The sequence below is a fragment of the Ochotona princeps genome, chromosome 30 (genome assembly GCF_030435755.1).
Source record: "Ochotona princeps isolate mOchPri1 chromosome 30, mOchPri1.hap1, whole genome shotgun sequence".
Classification (NCBI taxonomy): Eukaryota; Metazoa; Chordata; class Mammalia; order Lagomorpha; family Ochotonidae; genus Ochotona; species Ochotona princeps.
The window spans coordinates 11,983,322-12,002,287 of NC_080861.1; the positions used below are offsets into that span (position 1 = coordinate 11,983,322).

Genomic DNA, 18,966 nt, shown 5'->3' on the forward strand with positions numbered 1-18,966 from the left:
GTGGAGCATGCAGCAGCGAGGTGAGGCTGCACAGTAGCTCCGTCAGCTCTGAGGCTCTTTCCTGCACGTGGCGGCCTTTGCAATAGCCTGACGCTGCCTCCTCACTGCAGTCTGCATACATGCATGCATTCGTTTAAGGAACATGCAGCAAGCACAGATCTTGTGCTAGGCACTGGCGACCTGAACTGTTGCCGTTCTCATATAGTGAAGGCAACATGTAAAGCCAGGGCATTTGACATGGGTCATGGTGCACACCTGTGCAGAACCCCAGAGGGACGCCTTGTGGAGCAGGGATCAGGATGCTGCAAACACCGAGGCTCCTGGCTCCAGCAGCAGGGCAGGTGGAAGAACCTGAAGCCAAGACCCTGCAGGACTCAGCCGGCTAGCCCACCCTGCATCCCTCGTGTTTTACTAGGAACGGCTCTGTCTGAGGTCAGATGGAGGTGAGGGTGGTGGGAGAGGTGAGACAAAAAGGCAGGGATAGGCGTCGGCTGCTCTGCGGGGGAGGGTGCCAGGGGCACCCTTGTGAAATGCTGTGTTTTCAAGGTGGTTTGTGCAGGTCCGTGTCGCTGGCATGAGTTCCTGGTCGGTGATGCGTATTAGGCACCCAGGAGATGAATGAATGAATGTTGCTCTGGCCTCTTGCCATGGCTTGTGCTTGCTCAGAGTGCCACTTTAAAAGACAAGTCACACAGGGGCAGAATTTGCTGCTGTGGAGACTGGTGTGAGAGAACAATTGGAAATGTCCAGAGGAGGAAAGGGCGGGGGCGCCAGAGAAGCTGGGAAGACGGAGCTTTGAGTGGGGAGTTAGCGGCCACTCCTGGGAGCATGTGGCATCCAGGAAAGGGACCAGTGGGCAAGGGCAGGCCAAGAGCGTTTGCCTGTGGCAGTTGGTGCTAGGATATACCCAGGAGGCTTCTCCAGGGAGCCTGAGGCTGCTGGGGTGTTGGTGCCAACAGCATAGCGACAGCAGCTTTCCAGTGGCTGGTACTGGCATCAGGCTTGCGGTTCTTCTGACATCAGAGGAAGAACCAGGAGCCCGCTATACAGGACGATGCACCTGAGTGTTTCGTGGAGTCTCACAGAACTGTGTTCTGGCTTGGCAGGTGTGGGTGGGAGCCTCCTCACACACGCTCGGACAAGCTGCTGCTGCAGGTGAACACACCACACCTGAAGAGCTGGGGCAGGACCTGTTGCCTCCAGTGGCATCTGTCTGTCTCCACGATCTCTGTGCAGATCTGGCTTTTGTTTCTCTCAAGAGCATTTTCAAAATCCTTTCTGGAAGTTGGTGGTGTATAAATAAAGAAGAGCAGCCATAACGCATCCCCAGTGATCCCTTGGTTCCAAGTTGAGCATTTATTTTAAGAATAGCTTTTTTGGGTAGGCAGCTGCTTCCCCTGCCAGAAACTTCCTGTCCCCTTTGCCAGTAGCACCCCCATCAGATGCCTTTGGACTAAGTGGGCAGAGAGGAATAAAGATGGCTCCAGCTGCCACTCCAGGGCTCTGACGGAATAGCTGCTTTTTCTTCCCTAATGAGGGTGGATTAGGGGTAAGTGGTCAGTTCCCAGAAGGCACCCAGAAGGGATAGACAGATGATAACATGTCTGTAGACCCCCACACCTGGCCTGGGTGCCCAGTGGGAGGGTTCGGAGCCTGTCTCCTTGGGGAAGTTTCCAATCAAATGGTGGAGATGGATTTCCCAAGGAAGGTCAGTGGCTACTTGTAGGTGAACGCTTCAGCATGGCCAGGAGGGGCCCAGAGGACCCAGCTCAGCTCTGAGACTGTTCGCTGTGCTTCCTTAGGGGGACACACGTGGCGGTCAGTAGGGCTGTAGGTGTTGACCGGGCTCCTGTGTTCTTGCACAACCTTGGAAAGTTATATCGCCACCTGAGCCGCCACTCCTTCTTTGTTTCATGAGCTTTTTAATGGCACCTGCTTCATCGGATTGCCTGGAGGGTCCAGGGAGAAAAATATACCAGAATACCTTGCAGTTTCTAATGCCGAGTGTCACGTAGGCACTTCTTTTACAAATACCGTGAATGTCCTGCCCAGAGTCTGGCAAAGTCAGGTGGTAGGTGCCATAGTGACATAGTCTAAATGGTGGGCAAAGTCTGGGCTGCTTGCTGGGGGCTGCTGGGCTCCCCACGTCCTGGGGCTTTCCCCTGTGCCTGCCGTTTGCCACCTCGCTGAGCTTGGCAGGACATCAGCTCCCACCCAAGGGCTCGTGATTTTGTACCTGTGACGCTTTCAAAGAGATTGAAAGCCAGAAAAATGACCCCAGGCAGAATCACGAAGCCACCCACAGCTGCTCCGGTAGACGTGTGCTTTGGGAAATGATGGCTCTTGCGAGCACACACAGCTGCTCGTGCCTCCATTTTTAGAAAAGACAGATTCAGGTTGTCCTTTGAGGAGATGCAGCCTGGGGGACCTGAAGGTCAGTGGAGAGCCACAAGACCCCAGGTCTCATCCCCACTCTGTAACTTGCACCTGCTACCCTGAGCCCTCCTGAAATTTTTAGCAACCCCTAGTTTCTTGCTGGGGGCCCCACCTGCCCCATCAGGACCACCATGACTGCTGTTCTTTGCTTATGTTCCAGTACACATTTGCTGTGTGCTTACAGTGGAGGTTGCCTAGGGCTGCCTGCCATGATGCCAACCAGGTAACCGAGGCCCCATTAGTTCATTCTCTCAAAGTTCCCGAAGCCAGAAGTCCAAAATCAAGGTCAGGAGGGCCATGCTCCCACTTGATCCCCTGGTCTCGTGCAGCTTCTAACGCAGGGGACAGTCTCTGGATGCTCTTAGATCGTGGCCGCCTCCCTGCAGACCTCTGCCGTCACGTGGCCCTGTGACCTCATGTCATCTGCGCTCTGAGTGTCCTCTCTTCCCGTCACCCCTGTTGATCACATTGAACTAGCTCTTGTCCTGGTGGACCCATGTTGACTTAGTTATCTCTGTGAGGACCCAATTTCTCAATCAAGTCATTCTCTGAGAGACTGTGTGCATCCTTTTCAGGGGGTACCAGTTCAACCCATCGCATCTGCTGAGTGCAGAAGGGCAGAGGATGTATGCGTGTCTTGCCCTGCTTATAGCTCTTTGTCAAAGTCGGCCTGAAAAGGTAGATGTGAGAGGGCTAGGCTTGCGAAAGGCAGGTTGAGCCATCACCTGCGACACCAGCTTCCCATATGGGCACCAGCTCGTGCCCCGGCTGCTTCACTTCCGATCTGGCTCCCTGCTAATGGCCTGGGAGTGTAGCCGAGGATGGCCCAAGGGCTTGGGCCCCTGCAGGTGTATGGGAGACCTTGAAGAATCTTGTGGCTTTGGCCTGACCTAATTCTGGCTGTTGCAACCATCAAGGGAGTCAGAAGACAGATGCCAGGCAGCATGGAGAACCGACTGGAGTGTTCTGCACACAAAGATGGGTTTGTTGGAAAGGCAAAGTGACAGAGATGGAGGGAGAAAGAAGGCTCTCCCACCTGCTGGTTCATTTCCTCAAATATCCACAATAGGCAGCCCCACGTGCTGCAAGTGGAATTGGAAAGGACGTGAGGCTGTCAGGGGTGTGAAAGATGCTCAGGCCTTGGGAAGGAGGTGCCCACGCCATGGACATGCCCAGCAGCTCTTAAATCCGTAGCTTTCTGTTTTTTTTTTTTTTTTTTCTCAAAGGCAGCTTGCATTGCCTCCTTAGCGAGAGCAGAGCCACCACCGTGGCGAGCAGGTGCTGCTCATGGTAGGTTTTGAAGATGCCGGTGTCTGGTGTCCGGTGTCCGGTGTACCCACCTCTGCTGTCCTCACCAGGACTAGTCACAACGAGGAGGGGTCCTATACATGGCCAGGGTCACCACTCAGTGGAGTGTCATGGCACAGCTGGGCTTTTCTGTGCCATGGGCTGCACGCATTCTGGGAAGGCAGCTGGGGGCCCCTACCTGTGAGCCCCTTCCTAGGAAGTTGGGAGCAGGTTTGCCTTTAGCTGGAGAGGGAGGAGAGTACTAAGCTCCTTGCTCCCAGCAAGTGCCTCGGCTCAGCACGCCATCCCCTCCTGCCCGCCTTCCTGCATGGTCAGAAATGCTGCCGACACTCCCTGCCCACCGCCGGGGCTCCCTTGTTTCCCACGGAGGCCGAGCCAGGGGTATTCCAGAAGCCGCAGCTGCAAGGTAGCGCCGCAGCCGCCGGAAGCCCCGTGCCTGAGGATCCAGCACTGGGGGTAATAAAACACTCGGCTATTTCGTGTTTTATGAACTGCCTCTTCCCTTCCGTTTGCATAATAGTCAGTGAGATTTACATGCCGTTCCGCCGGCTGTGCATTATTTTTAATAGAAGGTGCAGCAGGCTCTCTCTCTCTCTCTCTTCTCTCTCTCTCCCGCCCCTCCCCGGGCGTGTGACATAGTAACGTCATCTGATGCGGATGAAGATTCCGTTCACACTTGCCTGGTCAGGGCAATGCCATTTTTTTCCAGCTGGATGCCTCCTCGTGACATGCTTTCCCACCCCATGCTTGGCTGGCCGTCCCTCTCTGCCGTGTCCCCTCCCTCCACACCCAGGAAGCTGCCTGTTACATTGAATTACATCGCCAGTGGCCAGGCGTCTCAGGCTTGTGTCCGCCGTGTGTGGTGTACTCTGCCGCGGGTCCTTGAGAAAGGAATAGCAGGAAGCTGTAGGACACGTGCCCCGCTGCCAGCGAAGGTGTGGGTGGCAGCGATGGTCGCCTCCTTGCCTAGGGCCCTTTTGCCACCCGTCAACGGTGTTACTGATTGACTGATGCCTGGGGACTGGTCGTAGCTAGCGGTGCTGGTTGGAGAAGCTGAGGCAAGTGCTGTGCCTGGCCTGTCCTACCCAGTGGCTGTGCCGCTAGGGACAGCAGATTTGGGAGTTTCAGGAGCAAATCCAGGCCACAACCCTAGGAGATGCAGTATCCTTGAGCCTCAGCCCCAATCGGATTGTTGTGCTGGGCTGCTTAAAGCACTCACTCCTTCCACCGAACTCCAGCGAATCCTGCTGCGTGCCAGGCCCGTCCTGGGTGTTAGGTTAGTAGCGAAATACAAAGCCGGGAATCATTGGCAGAGTTTTATTTGCAAAGTGATCAGGTGAATTTTGAAAGAAGAGGGAAGGGGAAAGCGCCCCCCAGGAGAGGGCTGGGAAGTGGGGTGCCTCTAGAAAGGAGAGACAGACAGGCACTATAAGGGTTGAAGAAGGGTGTTGGAATTTTTAAGCATTCCCTGACCCATCCTTGTCTGGAGGTGGGAACCTGCAGGTAAAACATTCCCCATTGGTAGTCTCTTAACCAATGAGGAAATGGCTGGGTAATTCCACACCCATTTGAAGGTGTGGCCAAGATTTTAGCAGGCTTGCTGCTAAAATCCTCGGGCACCCCTGATGCAGTGGTGAGACTATAAACTGTGTGAACGAGCGAGCCACGGAGTGTGCCAGGAGGTAATGCAGCCAGCAGCGAACGGGAATGCCGGCATGGAGGCTGCGCCTGGAGCCGGCTGTGCTTTTCCCTAGGGAACCGCAGGAGCAGAGTGCCATAGAAAGTGACTTTTGGCACGGATTTGAAGGAATCAGGGAGTCCGTGATGCCAGGCTCTTGAAGGGGTCGTTGCCCATCCAGGGACTGGCGTGGGAGGCGGAAACCCTGCTCCACATCTCAGCGGTTCTTTGGGTGGGAAATGACCTCTCTCAGACCCATACCCTCTGATGCCCAAACCATGCGCTTGTCAGAATTCTTGCTGTTGCTAAGTGGTAAAAACCAAATAGAGAGGAGCTTCAACTTTTTCGGTACTTGTGTGGATCAGGCCTGGCTGTGCCCAGCAGCTCAGACTCGGCTGGCTGCTCTCCCTGGTTCTTTTCATCTTTGCTCTTAGCTTTCCTCTGAGTTGGCGTCAGAGCCACTCCTGCACCTGCTGGGCCCGGAAAGCTGCAGTTTCCACTCAGTTGTCCCACCCTCTGTCCTAGAATGGCACCTCATTGGCTGGCTCTGGATCGCTGGTTCTTTACTGGACCAATCACTGTGGTCAGGAGGAGGGTCTACTCTGGACACAGTCCGGTGCCCTCCCTGCGGTGTGAGCCAAGTTCACCAACCCCATGCAAACCTCAGGGCTGTTACCCATGAAACTCGGACCCAAGGGAGCTGCAAGAGCGGGGGGGCGGGGGTTCAGCTCCGTTCACACTGCCGCTTGCAGGTGGCAGAGAAATTGCAGAGCGGAACACAAAACACATTTGCATGTGTTAGGGTCTGGTCCTGGCTAGACCTTGAGACTTTTACTTGTTCTGGCAAATTCTAAATTGTGCTATTTTCTGCTCCAGTGAGAAACGGCAGGTTGAATAGGAACTTCTGAAAAAGGTGAAAAGGTTGTCATTGTTGTGGTCTTACCTCCCACCCTGACAGTGCCTGGGTGAGAGGTGGTGCTAAAATAGGGTTGCACTGAGCAAACCTCCGGAACATTCTGGACTTTTCTAGCGTACCACTTTCACTTCTTCAGTCTTAGAGAGCAGGTGCTAGAAATCCCCTTTCACAGATTCTGAGAAGACAGCCTCCTGAGGGAGAAGCACTTGTTAGAAGTCACACTTGGCCTCTTACAGAGCAGGGGGCACGCAGTGAAATCGGCCTGCAGCCCATCCCCTAGCCACTTGGATCACCTGGCTGAGAGGCTGCCCTGAACCCCTTCTCCACGGGGTGGCTGTGGGTGCTGAGCCACGGAATGGGCTTGCTGGGGGTCTCAGGAGGATGGCTGTGGGCTTAGCAGGTGAGGGGGTGGGGCCAGGCTAGGGCGCAGATATGGTGCTACCCCTGCCCATGTGACGATGGGCCAGGAAGTGTGGGTGGAACCTTCCTGGGAGGAGAGAGGTGAAGGAATGAAGGACCCAGCTTTTGGACCAGGCCGCCCTCACCACCCCCTATGGATAACAGGAAGTGTCATTTTATTCTGTACATATCTTCATGTGCTCTAAATGGCAGAAACCTCCGTGAGCAACAGCAGAATTGCCACGCTAGTTCAGCCGCCTTTGGTCGGATGGCCATCTCAGACCCCTAAGCTCCAGATCGGCAGCTTTCTCTCACAAGTTCCTTACAGTTTATCTCAGTCAGAACTCAGAAAAAGTTACGATTTTTTTGGTCCTCTTTTGGGGGAAAAGAGTCACTTATTTTTATCGGAAAGGCAGAGTTAAAGAGAGAGACACACAGAGAGAATCTTCTAATGTCTGGTTCAGTTCTCAAATGGCCACGGCACCTGGAGATGGGCTGGCACAAAACTGGGAGTTTCTTGGAGTCTCCCACATGGCTGCAGGGTCCTAGGGATTTTTCCAGGCCATAAACAGGGAACTAGATTGGATGTGGACCAGCAGGGACTCAAATCGACACCCATGCGGCATGCCAGCACTGCACACAGAGACTTGCCCTACTATGCCACTGCACCAGTCTCCCATCCCCTTTTATTTTCTTTTCAAAAATTCATTTATTGGGATATAATTTTTATTATGTTTGTCTGAAGGTGTAGTTTTGATGAGTGTGACAGAAATTTAGTCATTGAAGTCGTGTTGTGGCACAGTAGGTTAAACTATCACCTGCAAAGCCAGCACTCCATACCGGAGTACAGGTTCAAGTGCTCGCTGCTCTAGTTCTAATCCAGATTTCCGCTGAGACACCTGGGAAGGCAGTGAGAGGTGGCCCAAGTGCATGGGCCCTGTCTTCTACACGGGAGGCCCAGATGGAGTTCTGGGCTCCAGGCTTTGGCCTGGCCTACCCGTTGCTACTGAACTTGGGCAATGATCAACAGAGAGCAAATGAGAGATATTCTCTCTCTCTTACACACACACACACTCTTTCGTGTTTCAGATAAATAAAATCTCAAAAATTGCAGCAGTGGAGGTGTGACTGCGGCCAAGATGTGGAGCCTGTTGTCACTCTGAAAGTTTCCTCGGGGTCCTGAGGTCTGTCCCTTGCTGCGCGCCAGCCCCCACACTGCCCTGCTCTCTAAAGCCGTGGTCGTGCCTCTCCCAGGATGCCCTATGACAGGGATCCCTCTGGCTGGGCTGCTGCCTGCCTGCCTTCTAGCAGCACGATGCTTTTCCCCGGTGTTGTAGCAGGTGGCCCCCTCCCTCCTGGGTGATGCCTGGCCCTCCCCTGCATGGTTGGACTTGCAGCTCACCTGCTCATCCCTTCACAAGCACTGGGTTTGAACCATTCCTTGTCTGTAGGTTCTCTCTCCTGTTCTGTTTTGCCTCGGCAGTGTCCTGATTCGGAAACCCATCGGTTGGTTGGTTTCGCTTCCTGAACTCTGTGTGTTGGCAGTGGGGTCCCAGCAGTATAGTTCAGCTTGCCCCTGGACGTTCTGCAGTTAGTTCTGGAGCCTCTGTCTGGTTAACCATGGCTGCTGGTGGCGATGGGTGTTTCTGCCAGACCGTGCCATAGGTGCTGTTGTGTTTTGTTGTTGTTGCCACATGACAGGTACCTCTTTCTAAGATACTAGCAGCCAGTAATTTCACCAGGTGTGTGAAGTGGCGCTTCCTCATTCTATCACTCTTTCTTTGTTTATTAGTCGGATTCCTGTATCCAGAGAAACCCGGGCTTCTCTCTTGGTTGTCCAGTGCCATAGGTATAAGATCTGGAGCTTTGTGGAAGGGCCTATCCAAGTGAAAACTTCACCCTTCGCCAAGAAAATCCCCGACCAGGTTGCAGATGAGCCCATGAAGAGACACGCGGCGACATCGCCACCTGCTCTCAGCGCCCCAGACACCACGCCTGACCGTGTATGCTTTCTCTTCCTCTTAGAATTCCAGCGCTGACCATCGCGTCCGGCTGGACCTGGGCCTCTGGGACAAATTCAGCGAGCTGGCCACCAAGTGCATTATCAAGATCGTGGAGTTTGCAAAACGTCTGCCTGGGTTCACTGGCTTGACCATCGCAGACCAGATCACCCTGCTCAAGGCCGCCTGCCTGGACATCCTGGTAGGTACCCTTGGGCTTGCCCTGGGGGCTGTGGAGGGTGTGGCAAGGGCTGCTAGCACTGCGAATTTCACCCGTTCTGTTTAGGTCTCCCTTCCATTGCTGAGTGCAAAACAGAACTCTCTCACTGTTTCCGTTGGTTGCATGGCATCAGAGGTGGTCGTGGACTATGGGGGCTCAGTGAGGATGTGGAAAGCCAGGGCCAGGCCAGCCAGTGTGGGCAGCATCGGCCCCCAAGGCACAGTCAGGGACTTCAGGTCAGCATGAGGCTTCCAGATGGGGATGCCGAAGGCAGAGGAGGAAAAAAGCCGTAGGAAGGGGAGTGTGTGGTCCACCGGGAGCCAAGGCTCGTGGTGTGTGTGCCCAGCAAGGCAGGTTCACCCGTGGTGGCCTGTGAGTCAGCCTGGCCCTGTAGGGGGCGCAGTCGGCAGGGCGTGCAGCCAAGGTGCCTAGGGAAGAGCTGATGTCTAGTTAGTAGGTGCCAGGCACCTGAAGGCATACACCTGCCCTGGCCTGGCCCCGCCTCCGCTGGCGGAGGAGCCACAGCTGAGCTCCTACAGCTGAGGCCACGCCCTGCTGAGGTCCAGCTTTGAGTTTGCTGGTTTCCCAGTGGCCCAGCAGCCAGAAAGTCTCCTGTAACGCTAAACAGACTATTCAGAACCACTGCAGGTAGAATATTCTATTCCTTTCCTCACCCCAGAGCCGCAGCACCCTAAGCTTGTCTTTGGGACAAGAGCCCGCGGGATGGCCTCCTGGCCTGCTCGCTGCCATGTGTTGTGCAGACACTAAAGGTTGTGAAATTAGACGCCGGACAGGCGGGGACTCTCTGCCTTCCTCTTCGCGCAGCCCCTCCCAGTCTCCATTTCCTCCCTTAACCACCTGAGTGAGCACTGCCCATCTGCCTCTGTGCCAGGCTCTGAGGACGCAGAGGAAAGTCCCCACGCGAGGGCGCTGACTCCCCATAGTAAAGGCAGGGCAATCAGCAAGCCAGCAGCAGTGGGTGCCATGGTGACTGCCAGCAACGGCTCGAGGGACCTAGTGGGACGGAGGCCGGCGGGGTCCAGAACTGGGCACCATTAGGGAGGAGGAACAGAAAGAGCCAGCGGCTGGAAAGAACGCTGAGCTGAGAAAGCCGCAGGTGGCAGGCTGCTGGAGGGAGTGAAAGCCAAGGTCCTGGGCAGCTAAAGCCCGGAAGGTTTGTGAACAGAGGGAGGGGAGTGTGCCTGCTGGGGAGGGGGGCTGAAGGCCAGAACCAGGGCGGAAGCAGAGTGTGGCCCTCAGCTGGCCGACCTGTGTCTAGATGCTTCTCTGCTGCTGCTCAGCTGTGTGACCTCAGGAGACTCACTACCCTGTTCTGAGCTTCAGTTCCCGCCATTGAAAGGGAAGGCATCAAGAACAGCTTCACTTGTGGACCTGGGGAGAATTCTTGGGGCTGTATCCCAGACATCAGTGTTGGTGCTAAGCCTCCCTGCACCCTCGGGAGGGCGGGGTCTCTTAGCATCCAAGTTTTATAGATGTGGGATCTGACGCCCACAAGGCTCACAGGCCTGTCCTCAGGGGAGTGGGCAGCCTCGGATAAAGGTTTCGATGCTATTGGCTGCTTGGAGGGGCCTTGGTTGACGGACATGTCTCCTCTACCATGATTGCTGAACAGCCCTGGCTACTGTGGGTGGACATCTGGGACCTGCAGGCAGTGAGGGGTGAGTTAGGCAAGGGTAAGGGTGGGAGGTTGAGAGTCGGGCGGCAGCCTTTGGGAAGGTCCCTGGCTCTGCTGCTGGGGGTCTCACACACACATAGACCCTTGCCTCCCAGGGGACGGCAGAGCACACCCTTTCAGCAAAGCTGCAGGACCCAAGGCTGTGTGCGTGCTGGAGCCGGGAAGCAGAGGGTCCCTCTGCTCCGAGCAGGATCAGCTCCAACCATCAGCAGGAGCCGCCTGGCCCAGCCTAGTGATACCATGTCCTGCAAATAAGACACCCGCCTTCCACACAGAGTGTGGTTTCATCCTGGAAGCGGATTTGGTGCTTGCCACAGGCATTTTTATGTCTTGTGTTAGACATAAAATGGAGCTGCTCGGTGGCTCTCTGAGGCAGGCCAGGCTGTGCTCCAACAGGAAAGGAGACATTGAGGTAGAGTCTTGCGTCTCGGGCTGTGTGCCTTGTTCCATTCATAGCTGTGGCTTTGGGCCTCCCAGGGGGCACGATGACAGATACTGAAGTGCTTACTTGCCATAGGACCTGGTCCAGTGGAAGTGTCCGACCAGACACTATTATTGTGAATTGGGGGCTTGTAACCCACAGGACATCGGGTCAGACTTTACCAACAGTAGCCGCACGCCCTGACTGCAGGACATCATGGTGTCTTCCTGTGTGTCGCTACTGGGGTCTTGCATGTAGGAGGTCGGGCTCCTAACTCACTGTCTTCTTAGAGATCCTATGGATCCCAGAGCAGGGACACAGTGGGTGATCCTCCTAGGGCATGGACCCATTTTTGGTTCACGGGGTCCAGAGGACATGAGAATCACTGGCCAGTCGGATAGAATGGGCTTCCCATGGCAGGTGTCCTGCCCCCAAATCCCCAGCGCTTCCCTGGAACATAGTCCTTGTTTTAGGGGCCTTGGTGGGAACGGGGCAGAGTAGGAGGTGCTGCAGCGGAAGCAGCATCTTCCCTTTCCCATGCATGTGACCCTACGGAGGTCAGAGGGCAGGCTTGCCCTTCGATCGCACCCGTCCTCCTTCAGGCTACCCCCAAACTGGGCACCCACGCGCAAAGAACTCTGAGCTCCCTTCACTACTAGGTTCTTCACTCCTGCCTGGGTGTGATGGACTTCTTTCAAGCATCCTTGCTCCTGGGGAAGAGTAGAGTATGGACACCTGCTCCTCACAGGCCCCAGAGGTGCAGCTGCTGCAGAAATGCGATCTGGGACAGACACCTGCCCTGCGTTGCAGCGCTTGGGAGCAACAGGGCAGTGTTCACACAACCCAGGGGCGGCTGGGACAGAGGCAGGCACTGTTTAGAGGTGGGAGCAAGTCATCTTGGTAGCAGGTAGCCAGGGCAACTAGCAGGATTGTGGATCAAGGGCACAGCACATGGGATGGGGAGGTTCCTTGGCCAAATGTCAGGGCTTGGTTGGAATGCTGCCCCTTCCCCTGAAGACACCTTGATGCCGTCCTGGCCGTCCCACGCTCTAGCACCAAGCTGGTTCCAAGCCTGAAGCTTCTGCTGTGGCCGTCTGCCTGTGCTTGTCAGAATCACTGCAAGCAAAGGTTTGACTCAGATGCAGTAGTTAGTAATTGTGTGACGGTGAGCACTGAGCCCTAAGTCCCTCGTCTGTCAAATGTGAGCAAGAGTCCCTTATAATAGACCTATAATAAATGCTAGATTTGGTCTTTTTAGTGGAATATAAGTGCTTTTTAGAAAATACTGTTATTCATCTTTTTATCTCCAGCACTTGACCCAGTGCCCAAAAGATAAGTACTCTGTAAATGTTTATTTGTGTTAAAGGTAATGCATCATTTGATTCAGACAGCCATTTCTTAGTTTTCTTATTTATCATGCCCTTAGTGGCTGTATCCCCTGGGTTGTAATTCTGTAGGCTTTCAGTGGAAGAGCTGTGGAAGAGATCGGACGTCTTCAACGGGGTAAGGCTTTCGCACTGATGCAGGCAGAGCCTGGACACTGCGGTCTCCTGCCCATGTCCGACTGACAGTCTCCACGCACACTTCTGTCCATCACAGATCCTATGTGGGCTTATGTTTTTTCTTCCAGATTCTTAGAATTTGCACCAGGTACACCCCAGAGCAAGACACCATGACTTTCTCAGACGGCCTCACCCTCAATCGAACTCAGATGCACAATGCTGGATTTGGGCCACTCACCGACCTCGTGTTCACCTTTGCCAACCAGCTCCTGCCTTTGGAAATGGACGACACAGAAACAGGCCTGCTCAGTGCCATCTGCCTTATCTGTGGAGGTACCAAGTGGGATCCCACAAAGAACCACCTCAGTCTTGTAATACATGGGGAAGGCCTTCACTGTTGTTGTGGAGCTATTTTGCATAGGAAAATATGTGACTAAAAACCCTGGCGCACAACTGGGCTTGTGTTTTCCCATGTTCTTAGAAACTGATCCTACTTGGGATTCTCCTGCCCTAAAAGAAATGCCAAAATGTTTGGTCTTCAGTTACTTTTTCAAGACAGGATCAAACTATTATAAACCACTAGGGACACTAGGTGGCCCAAGCTTGCAGGTTCTGTTTGTTAATTTAGTGGCTGCGAATGCTAGTTGTTGGCTGGGCCTCCCAGCAGCCCTTGGAAGACCCAGATCAAGTATGGATTTATACTCTGTAGTGATCCCTGCTGGCTCAAAAGAGGCTGGATTCTAAGTAGCTAAAAAATAATGGCTTTAATTATAGGGCAAATTTACCTTGCTTTCCTAACTGTCTTACAGCAGACTTGGTGCAATTTCATTCTGTAGTGACACCTCCTGGCCATAAGAGGTAACTCCTTGGGATAAAAGCAGCCATCAAAATGTGCTTTAGACCAACATGAGATGATTTTCCAAGTATCACTGCTTTGAAGCAATTGCTTATTTTTCCAAATCTGCATATGTGATTGACTCACTAAATTAAAGGAAATCCTAAGATGGTAGGAACAAGAAAACAAGAGAAACATGGGCAGGACTCTAACCTGGAAATTGCATCACCCTTTCTGTCCCGACCCTGATTTATTTATTTATATATATGTATGTATATATATTATTTATATATATATTATTTATATATAATTAATTACACTGCATTATGTGACAGTTTCATAGGCTCTGGGGATGCCCCAAACCCTACCCTCCCCCCATGGTGGATTCCTCCACCTTGTGGCTGGATTACATTTTTCCCGATCCTGATTTTCTAATCCTTTATTCCTGGTATCTAGACCGCCAGGACCTAGAGGAACCAACGAAAGTAGATAAGCTACAAGAACCATTGCTGGAAGCACTGAAAATTTATATCCGAAAAAGACGACCCAGCAAGCCTCACATGTTCCCAAAGATCTTAATGAAAATCACAGACCTCCGCAGCATCAGTGCTAAAGGTACGGCGCGGGCCGCGCTCCGGGCGGGCAGAGCGAGGGCCTTGCTCGCTGGGGCTGCTTTTCATGCTGGATGTTTAATAGCTGCTAGCTTTTGTAAAGTTCTGAAACTCACTTCTCACTGAACTCCAAAGGAATTGAGTGTCTCTCCTTAAAAGGAAATGAAACTGTAAAATTCTTAGCCTACATAATGATCTGAAGAGAATTTTAAAATTCAGGTGACTGATGAGAAAAACAGTGTTTAAGAGCATGCACCGTATGACAGACTTTTTCATTTTCTACTCTAATACATTTCACCCCAGCTTTCCACACAGCTTTGGCGTATGTAAGTTTGGCTCCTGTTTTTCCCGAACAGCCAAACCTTAACGAAAGCGAGTGCTACTTAGAGTAACTGTGATTGGCTCAGTTTCTCTTTCCGCCCCGTAGCCGCTGGTCATGCCTATTGGCAGACTGACTCTCGTCTTCCTGGGAGGTATAAATATTCACTGCCTAGTGACTTTCACTGCAGCAGCTCCGGCAGGGCCTGGAGCGATAGCCCGTGAGGTGTTGGACTAGCTATGTCCACGCAGAGGGACGCTTCAGCAGCTCTGCCGCGCTGGCATCGTCCCCCGTCAGCACGTGCCCCGTCCCTGCAGCCTCCGCACACCCAACAAGCCGCACGGTGCTCGGAGCACTGAACTTGCTAACGAGCAGGGTCAAGTCTGGCCTTCCTGCTAAGAGGTTTCTTGAATGAGACATTCTGAGTTCATCCCTACCATGAGTTTGAAACAAACAGCAGGTAACAGTCATAATTACACTGGTTATCACTTAATACTGTCATTTTCTGTAAAAACTGGACCAGTTTTTTTTAACAAGATAAAAAAATTACCATAAACATAATTCACCACGATAATGGAAATGTGACGTAATGCGCATTGTCCGGAACATCAGCCCCTGGCCCGTACGTGGCTCTCGAGCACGAGAACTGCGGCTAACGCAGTCAGTGGCTTTGATGTTAAAGCACATGTGGCTCCTGCTCGGCCTCTGCACTGCCGACCACTCCCTACTGTCACACAAGTCAGTTCCTCCGTTTTGTGGATAACTGGTACCCTTTCACCTCTCTCAATTTTAAGATAGCCTTTCCTTGATAAATGACTGTTTTCTAAAACTGATCCAGGTATAAGACTATCCCATTTAAACACGTCACCACGTCTCCGCTCCTTTCTATATAGTAAAACTATTTGAACACCGCAAAATTAGGAGCGTCTTTGGGAGGTTATGTTTGTACCTTTTAAGATGAGCAACCATACTAGTTGTTGGTTCCGCAAAGATAGCTTAGTTCAGCCAGCAATGGGGGAGGCCCTCTGTGGGTACTGTGGCCCTTAGCTGATTCAGAATCAAGACCAATTCTGACTTCACAGTACATGGTGATATGTGGCGATGCAATCACCAATCTAAACGCACACGTTTGTACGGAGAGCTCTGGTAGTCAACAGCTTTTCAACAAAGATGGAAATCGGCTCGACTTTCCCAAACCAACGTCCCATTAGATACAGAGAAACTTGGGCCCTTCATATCCAGCTTAACTCCTTCATTTTAACCAGACTTCTCTTATCTGTTTAAAAGGTGCAGAACGTGTCATTACCTTGAAAATGGAAATTCCTGGATCAATGCCGCCTCTTATTCAGGAAATGCTGGAGAATTCGGAAGGACATGAACCCTTGACCCCAAGTTCAAGTGGGAACCCAGCGGAACACAGTCCCAGCATCTCACCCAGCTCCATGGACAACAGCGGGGTCAGTCAGTCGCCACTGGTACAGTAGGAGCTTCCAGCTACTTCAGACATCCCCCCGTACCTTCAGTTCCGGGATTGAAAACGCAAGAACAAACATTCTTACTGCTGCTTAGTTTTTGGACTGAAAATATATTAAAACTCAAGAAGGACCAAGAAGTTTTCATATGTATCAATATATATCCTCCTCACTGTGTAACTTAGAAATACAAACTGCTCAACTTCTAAAAATCAGCCATTTTGTGCACCCAGAAACTAGTTAAAGCTTCTATTTTCCTTTTTGAACATTCAAGATTGCATGGCAAAGATCCAGTCAAAATGAGTCACCCCTGGTTAATTTTCTGAAGACTTTGTACATACAGCAATGTTCTTTCTAGACTGTATGTTTGGTGCTTTTCTTTTGTCTTGCATATTCAACCTCACCGAGACACCAAGGTTATGAAATAGACTACTGTCCACGTAAGAAGGGTTAACAAAAGATACTTGTCTTGCTTTCGTGGGATAATCAAGACATCAAGGTAAGGAAACAGGACTGTTGTACAGTGTGACAATTTAAAGGTATTCTAATTTAGTTAGTATGGAAGCTTGTCCTTGCTCTTTGATGCTCTCAAATTGCATCTTTTGTTTCATGTTGCCCAGTAAAAAGTATACAAATTCACTGTACTAGCAGAGAAAATTCTGTATCAGTGTAACTGCCAGTTCAGTTAATCAAATGTCATTTGTCCAATTGTTGTCACTTTAAATTGAAAGTGGTTTATTGTTTAATGACAAAACTACATGGTTTTAAAAGAAAACACACTACATTTTTACAGTAATGATAGCCTCCAAGGCAAAAACACTCTTCAGTGTTAACTTTGTTTACCTGTACACAAGCCATTAGGGGAATTTCATGGGATAATTAGTAGGCTGGTCAGCACCTGACCCATGGACCTCTAGTGTCCTTCCTGATTCATGCCTGATACTGGGGTTTTTTTTTTCCTCCAGCCTTCTTGATGCCACGGGGTTTGTATGAACTCCCCGAGGCATGGGCACAGAGTCGGCCGCCTCTGCCCTTGTTCGGTCACTATGAAGCAGAGTGAAAGCTGCGGTAGAGTGGTAACAGATACAAGGGGCTGTTTCTTAGTTCTCATTTAAGCACTAGTGAATTTTTTTTTTTGGTATATTAGCAAGTCTGTGATGTACTTTCACTGGCTGTTTGTACATTGAGATTGTTTAACGATGCTTTCTATGTTCATATACTGTTTACCTTTTTCCATGGAGTCTCCTGGCAAAGAATAAAATATATTTATTTTAAAGCGGCGTGGGAACTTTTACTATGTTTTTACCTTCAGTAAAGAGACAGGAATACAGTTCCATTTTTAATGTTTAAATTTCATTTCAAAAAGCAGGTCTGTCGTCTGCGGTCATGACAATTAAAATCTGTGCTAACGCACGGCAGTCTATTACAACTCTACGAGCCAATCAGACAGTACATGACACTTCAATGAGTAAAAAAGCATAAAACTGCATGTGTAAGAACAAAATGTTAAAAGGCCTACCACAATAATAAAAAACCATCAATTACATCATCACATTAAAATAAGCCAGATGTACAAAAGTCTGAGACAGAAAAAGACAAAGGACAACACAAGGTATTTGTTAAAATGTTTCTGTGCTCTTTGGGCACTTAATTAAACATTGCAAAATCAACATCTTCTTCATCAGATTCTGCAAAATATTTTACTTCTTTTCTTGCCCGGCCAGATCGTGGCAGAGAGGGCGGCTCGGAAGTGAAGTCAGCGGGGAAGATGTCCACATCTGAATCCTGATCAAAAGATGCTTTCTTCGCTTTCTGGATTTTGAAAATCAGATTGAAAACCCCAAGGTTAAAAACTATGACTCCTTATACTTACATTTAGGAAGTACTACAAGTAATGCTTTTAAAATTAGCAATGCAATGAAGACAGGATGAGACTTAACAGCTTGCCTTCCTGGTTGTCATTGTTGACCAAGCTCCAAGCTCAGAAATGCAACACTTTCTCAAACTAGATTTTCATTCCATTTTTCCACAAACTCAAGTACATCAGGTTATGGAACAAATATGCATGATTCCCAAGCAAGTAAATTATTCTATTTTTAAGTCCTTATCAAGAATTCAGCGGAGGAAAACATACTCCTGCACTGTGTAGTACATACTCCAAGTGTTTCTACAACTGCACAGGAGGCGCCAGGTGGACCGAGGGACAGCAGAGGGGATGGGAGAGGCCAGCATGGAAAGGAGCATCAAACCTTAAACACTTAAACACAAACCTAAGTTTTACCGGGGCAGAGGAAAAAAAAAAAAAAAAAGGCAAGTAATAACATCTGATGTCATTCATGCGCATAAATAGTGCCCTTCTAAAAAAGCACCAACCACAGTTACGGAATTTTTTTATCTTCATTTTGTTTGAAAGGCAGGCTGAGATGCAGACAGATGGCCATCTTCTGCCTACTGGTTCACTCCCACTGCCTGCAACAGCCAGGGATGGGCCAAGCCAAGAACTCGAGTGCCTGGCAGTGTGCTCAAGAGGCTGAGTGGGAACCCGAGGGTCCAGGACTCACTCAAAGCACTGGACTATAGCGTGTAAGCATCCCAGTAACTTAACTATGGCACTGAGTGCTCACCCCTGGAATTCACAATTTTAGAAGATCAGATTGGCTCTAGTCACACAAATCCAATTCCAAAGCAGTCCATTAGAGCGCAGTACTACAGTGCAATGAATAAGCCAAGCACACTTTTATCCTAGAAACAGTCTGATTATGTAAGTTTGTTCTGATAACAGATGTAAGACCCTGCAACACTGGACAAAGTCAGTCACAGCCTTGTTAAGGAGAGGCAGGTACTATGAAGACACCGCTCCTTACCTTGCTGGGGGGCTTGGAGGTCTTCCTGCCAGGGTTATAGTCACCTTCATTTTCAGAGCCAGAAGTTTTCCTTTTCCTTGCTCCTCGGCCTTTACCTTAAAGATAGGATAGATTTTTCTCTCAAAGTAAAGTGCAATGTAAGAATGCAACCAAACCTAACTCTTTGGCAGGCCCCAATCAGTGGAGCAATGGAATCCTGCTCTTAAATATAAACGGCATACCACTGGCATACTGAATGGCAGCAGCTTATCAATCCTGCAGTTGACACTACTAAATGGTATTCTGTAGA

At 50.9% G+C, this 18,966-nt stretch overlaps 2 protein-coding genes across 8 annotated transcripts in view; one reads left to right on the forward strand and one right to left on the reverse strand.

The window, feature by feature from the left end:
* Positions 1-17,089, forward strand: part of RARB (retinoic acid receptor beta) — a 350,041-nt gene extending 332,952 nt beyond the window's left edge. For 2 of the 4 annotated variants that reach the window (XM_012927894.3, XM_004588285.2), the window contains exons 5-8: positions 8,763-8,939; positions 12,705-12,909; positions 13,868-14,026; positions 15,629-17,089. In XM_012927894.3, the coding sequence (XP_012783348.1) occupies positions 8,763-8,939; positions 12,705-12,909; positions 13,868-14,026; positions 15,629-15,825 (738 nt within the window). In that variant the 3' untranslated portion in view covers positions 15,826-17,089. The remainder of the gene's footprint in view (positions 1-8,762; positions 8,940-12,704; positions 12,910-13,867; positions 14,027-15,628) is intronic. The other 2 variants (XM_058657246.1, XM_058657247.1) reach the window with 1 other exon arrangement.
* A 51-nt stretch (positions 17,090-17,140) lies between these two features.
* TOP2B (DNA topoisomerase II beta) overlaps positions 17,141-18,966 on the reverse strand; it is a 62,858-nt gene continuing 61,032 nt past the window's right edge. For all 4 annotated transcript variants that reach the window (XM_004588287.2, XM_058657244.1, XM_058657243.1 and 1 more), the window contains exons 35-36: positions 18,678-18,772; positions 17,141-17,625 (exon numbers count right to left, since the gene is read on the reverse strand). In XM_004588287.2, the coding sequence (XP_004588344.2) occupies positions 17,461-17,625; positions 18,678-18,772 (260 nt within the window). In that variant the 3' untranslated portion in view covers positions 17,141-17,460. The remainder of the gene's footprint in view (positions 17,626-18,677; positions 18,773-18,966) is intronic.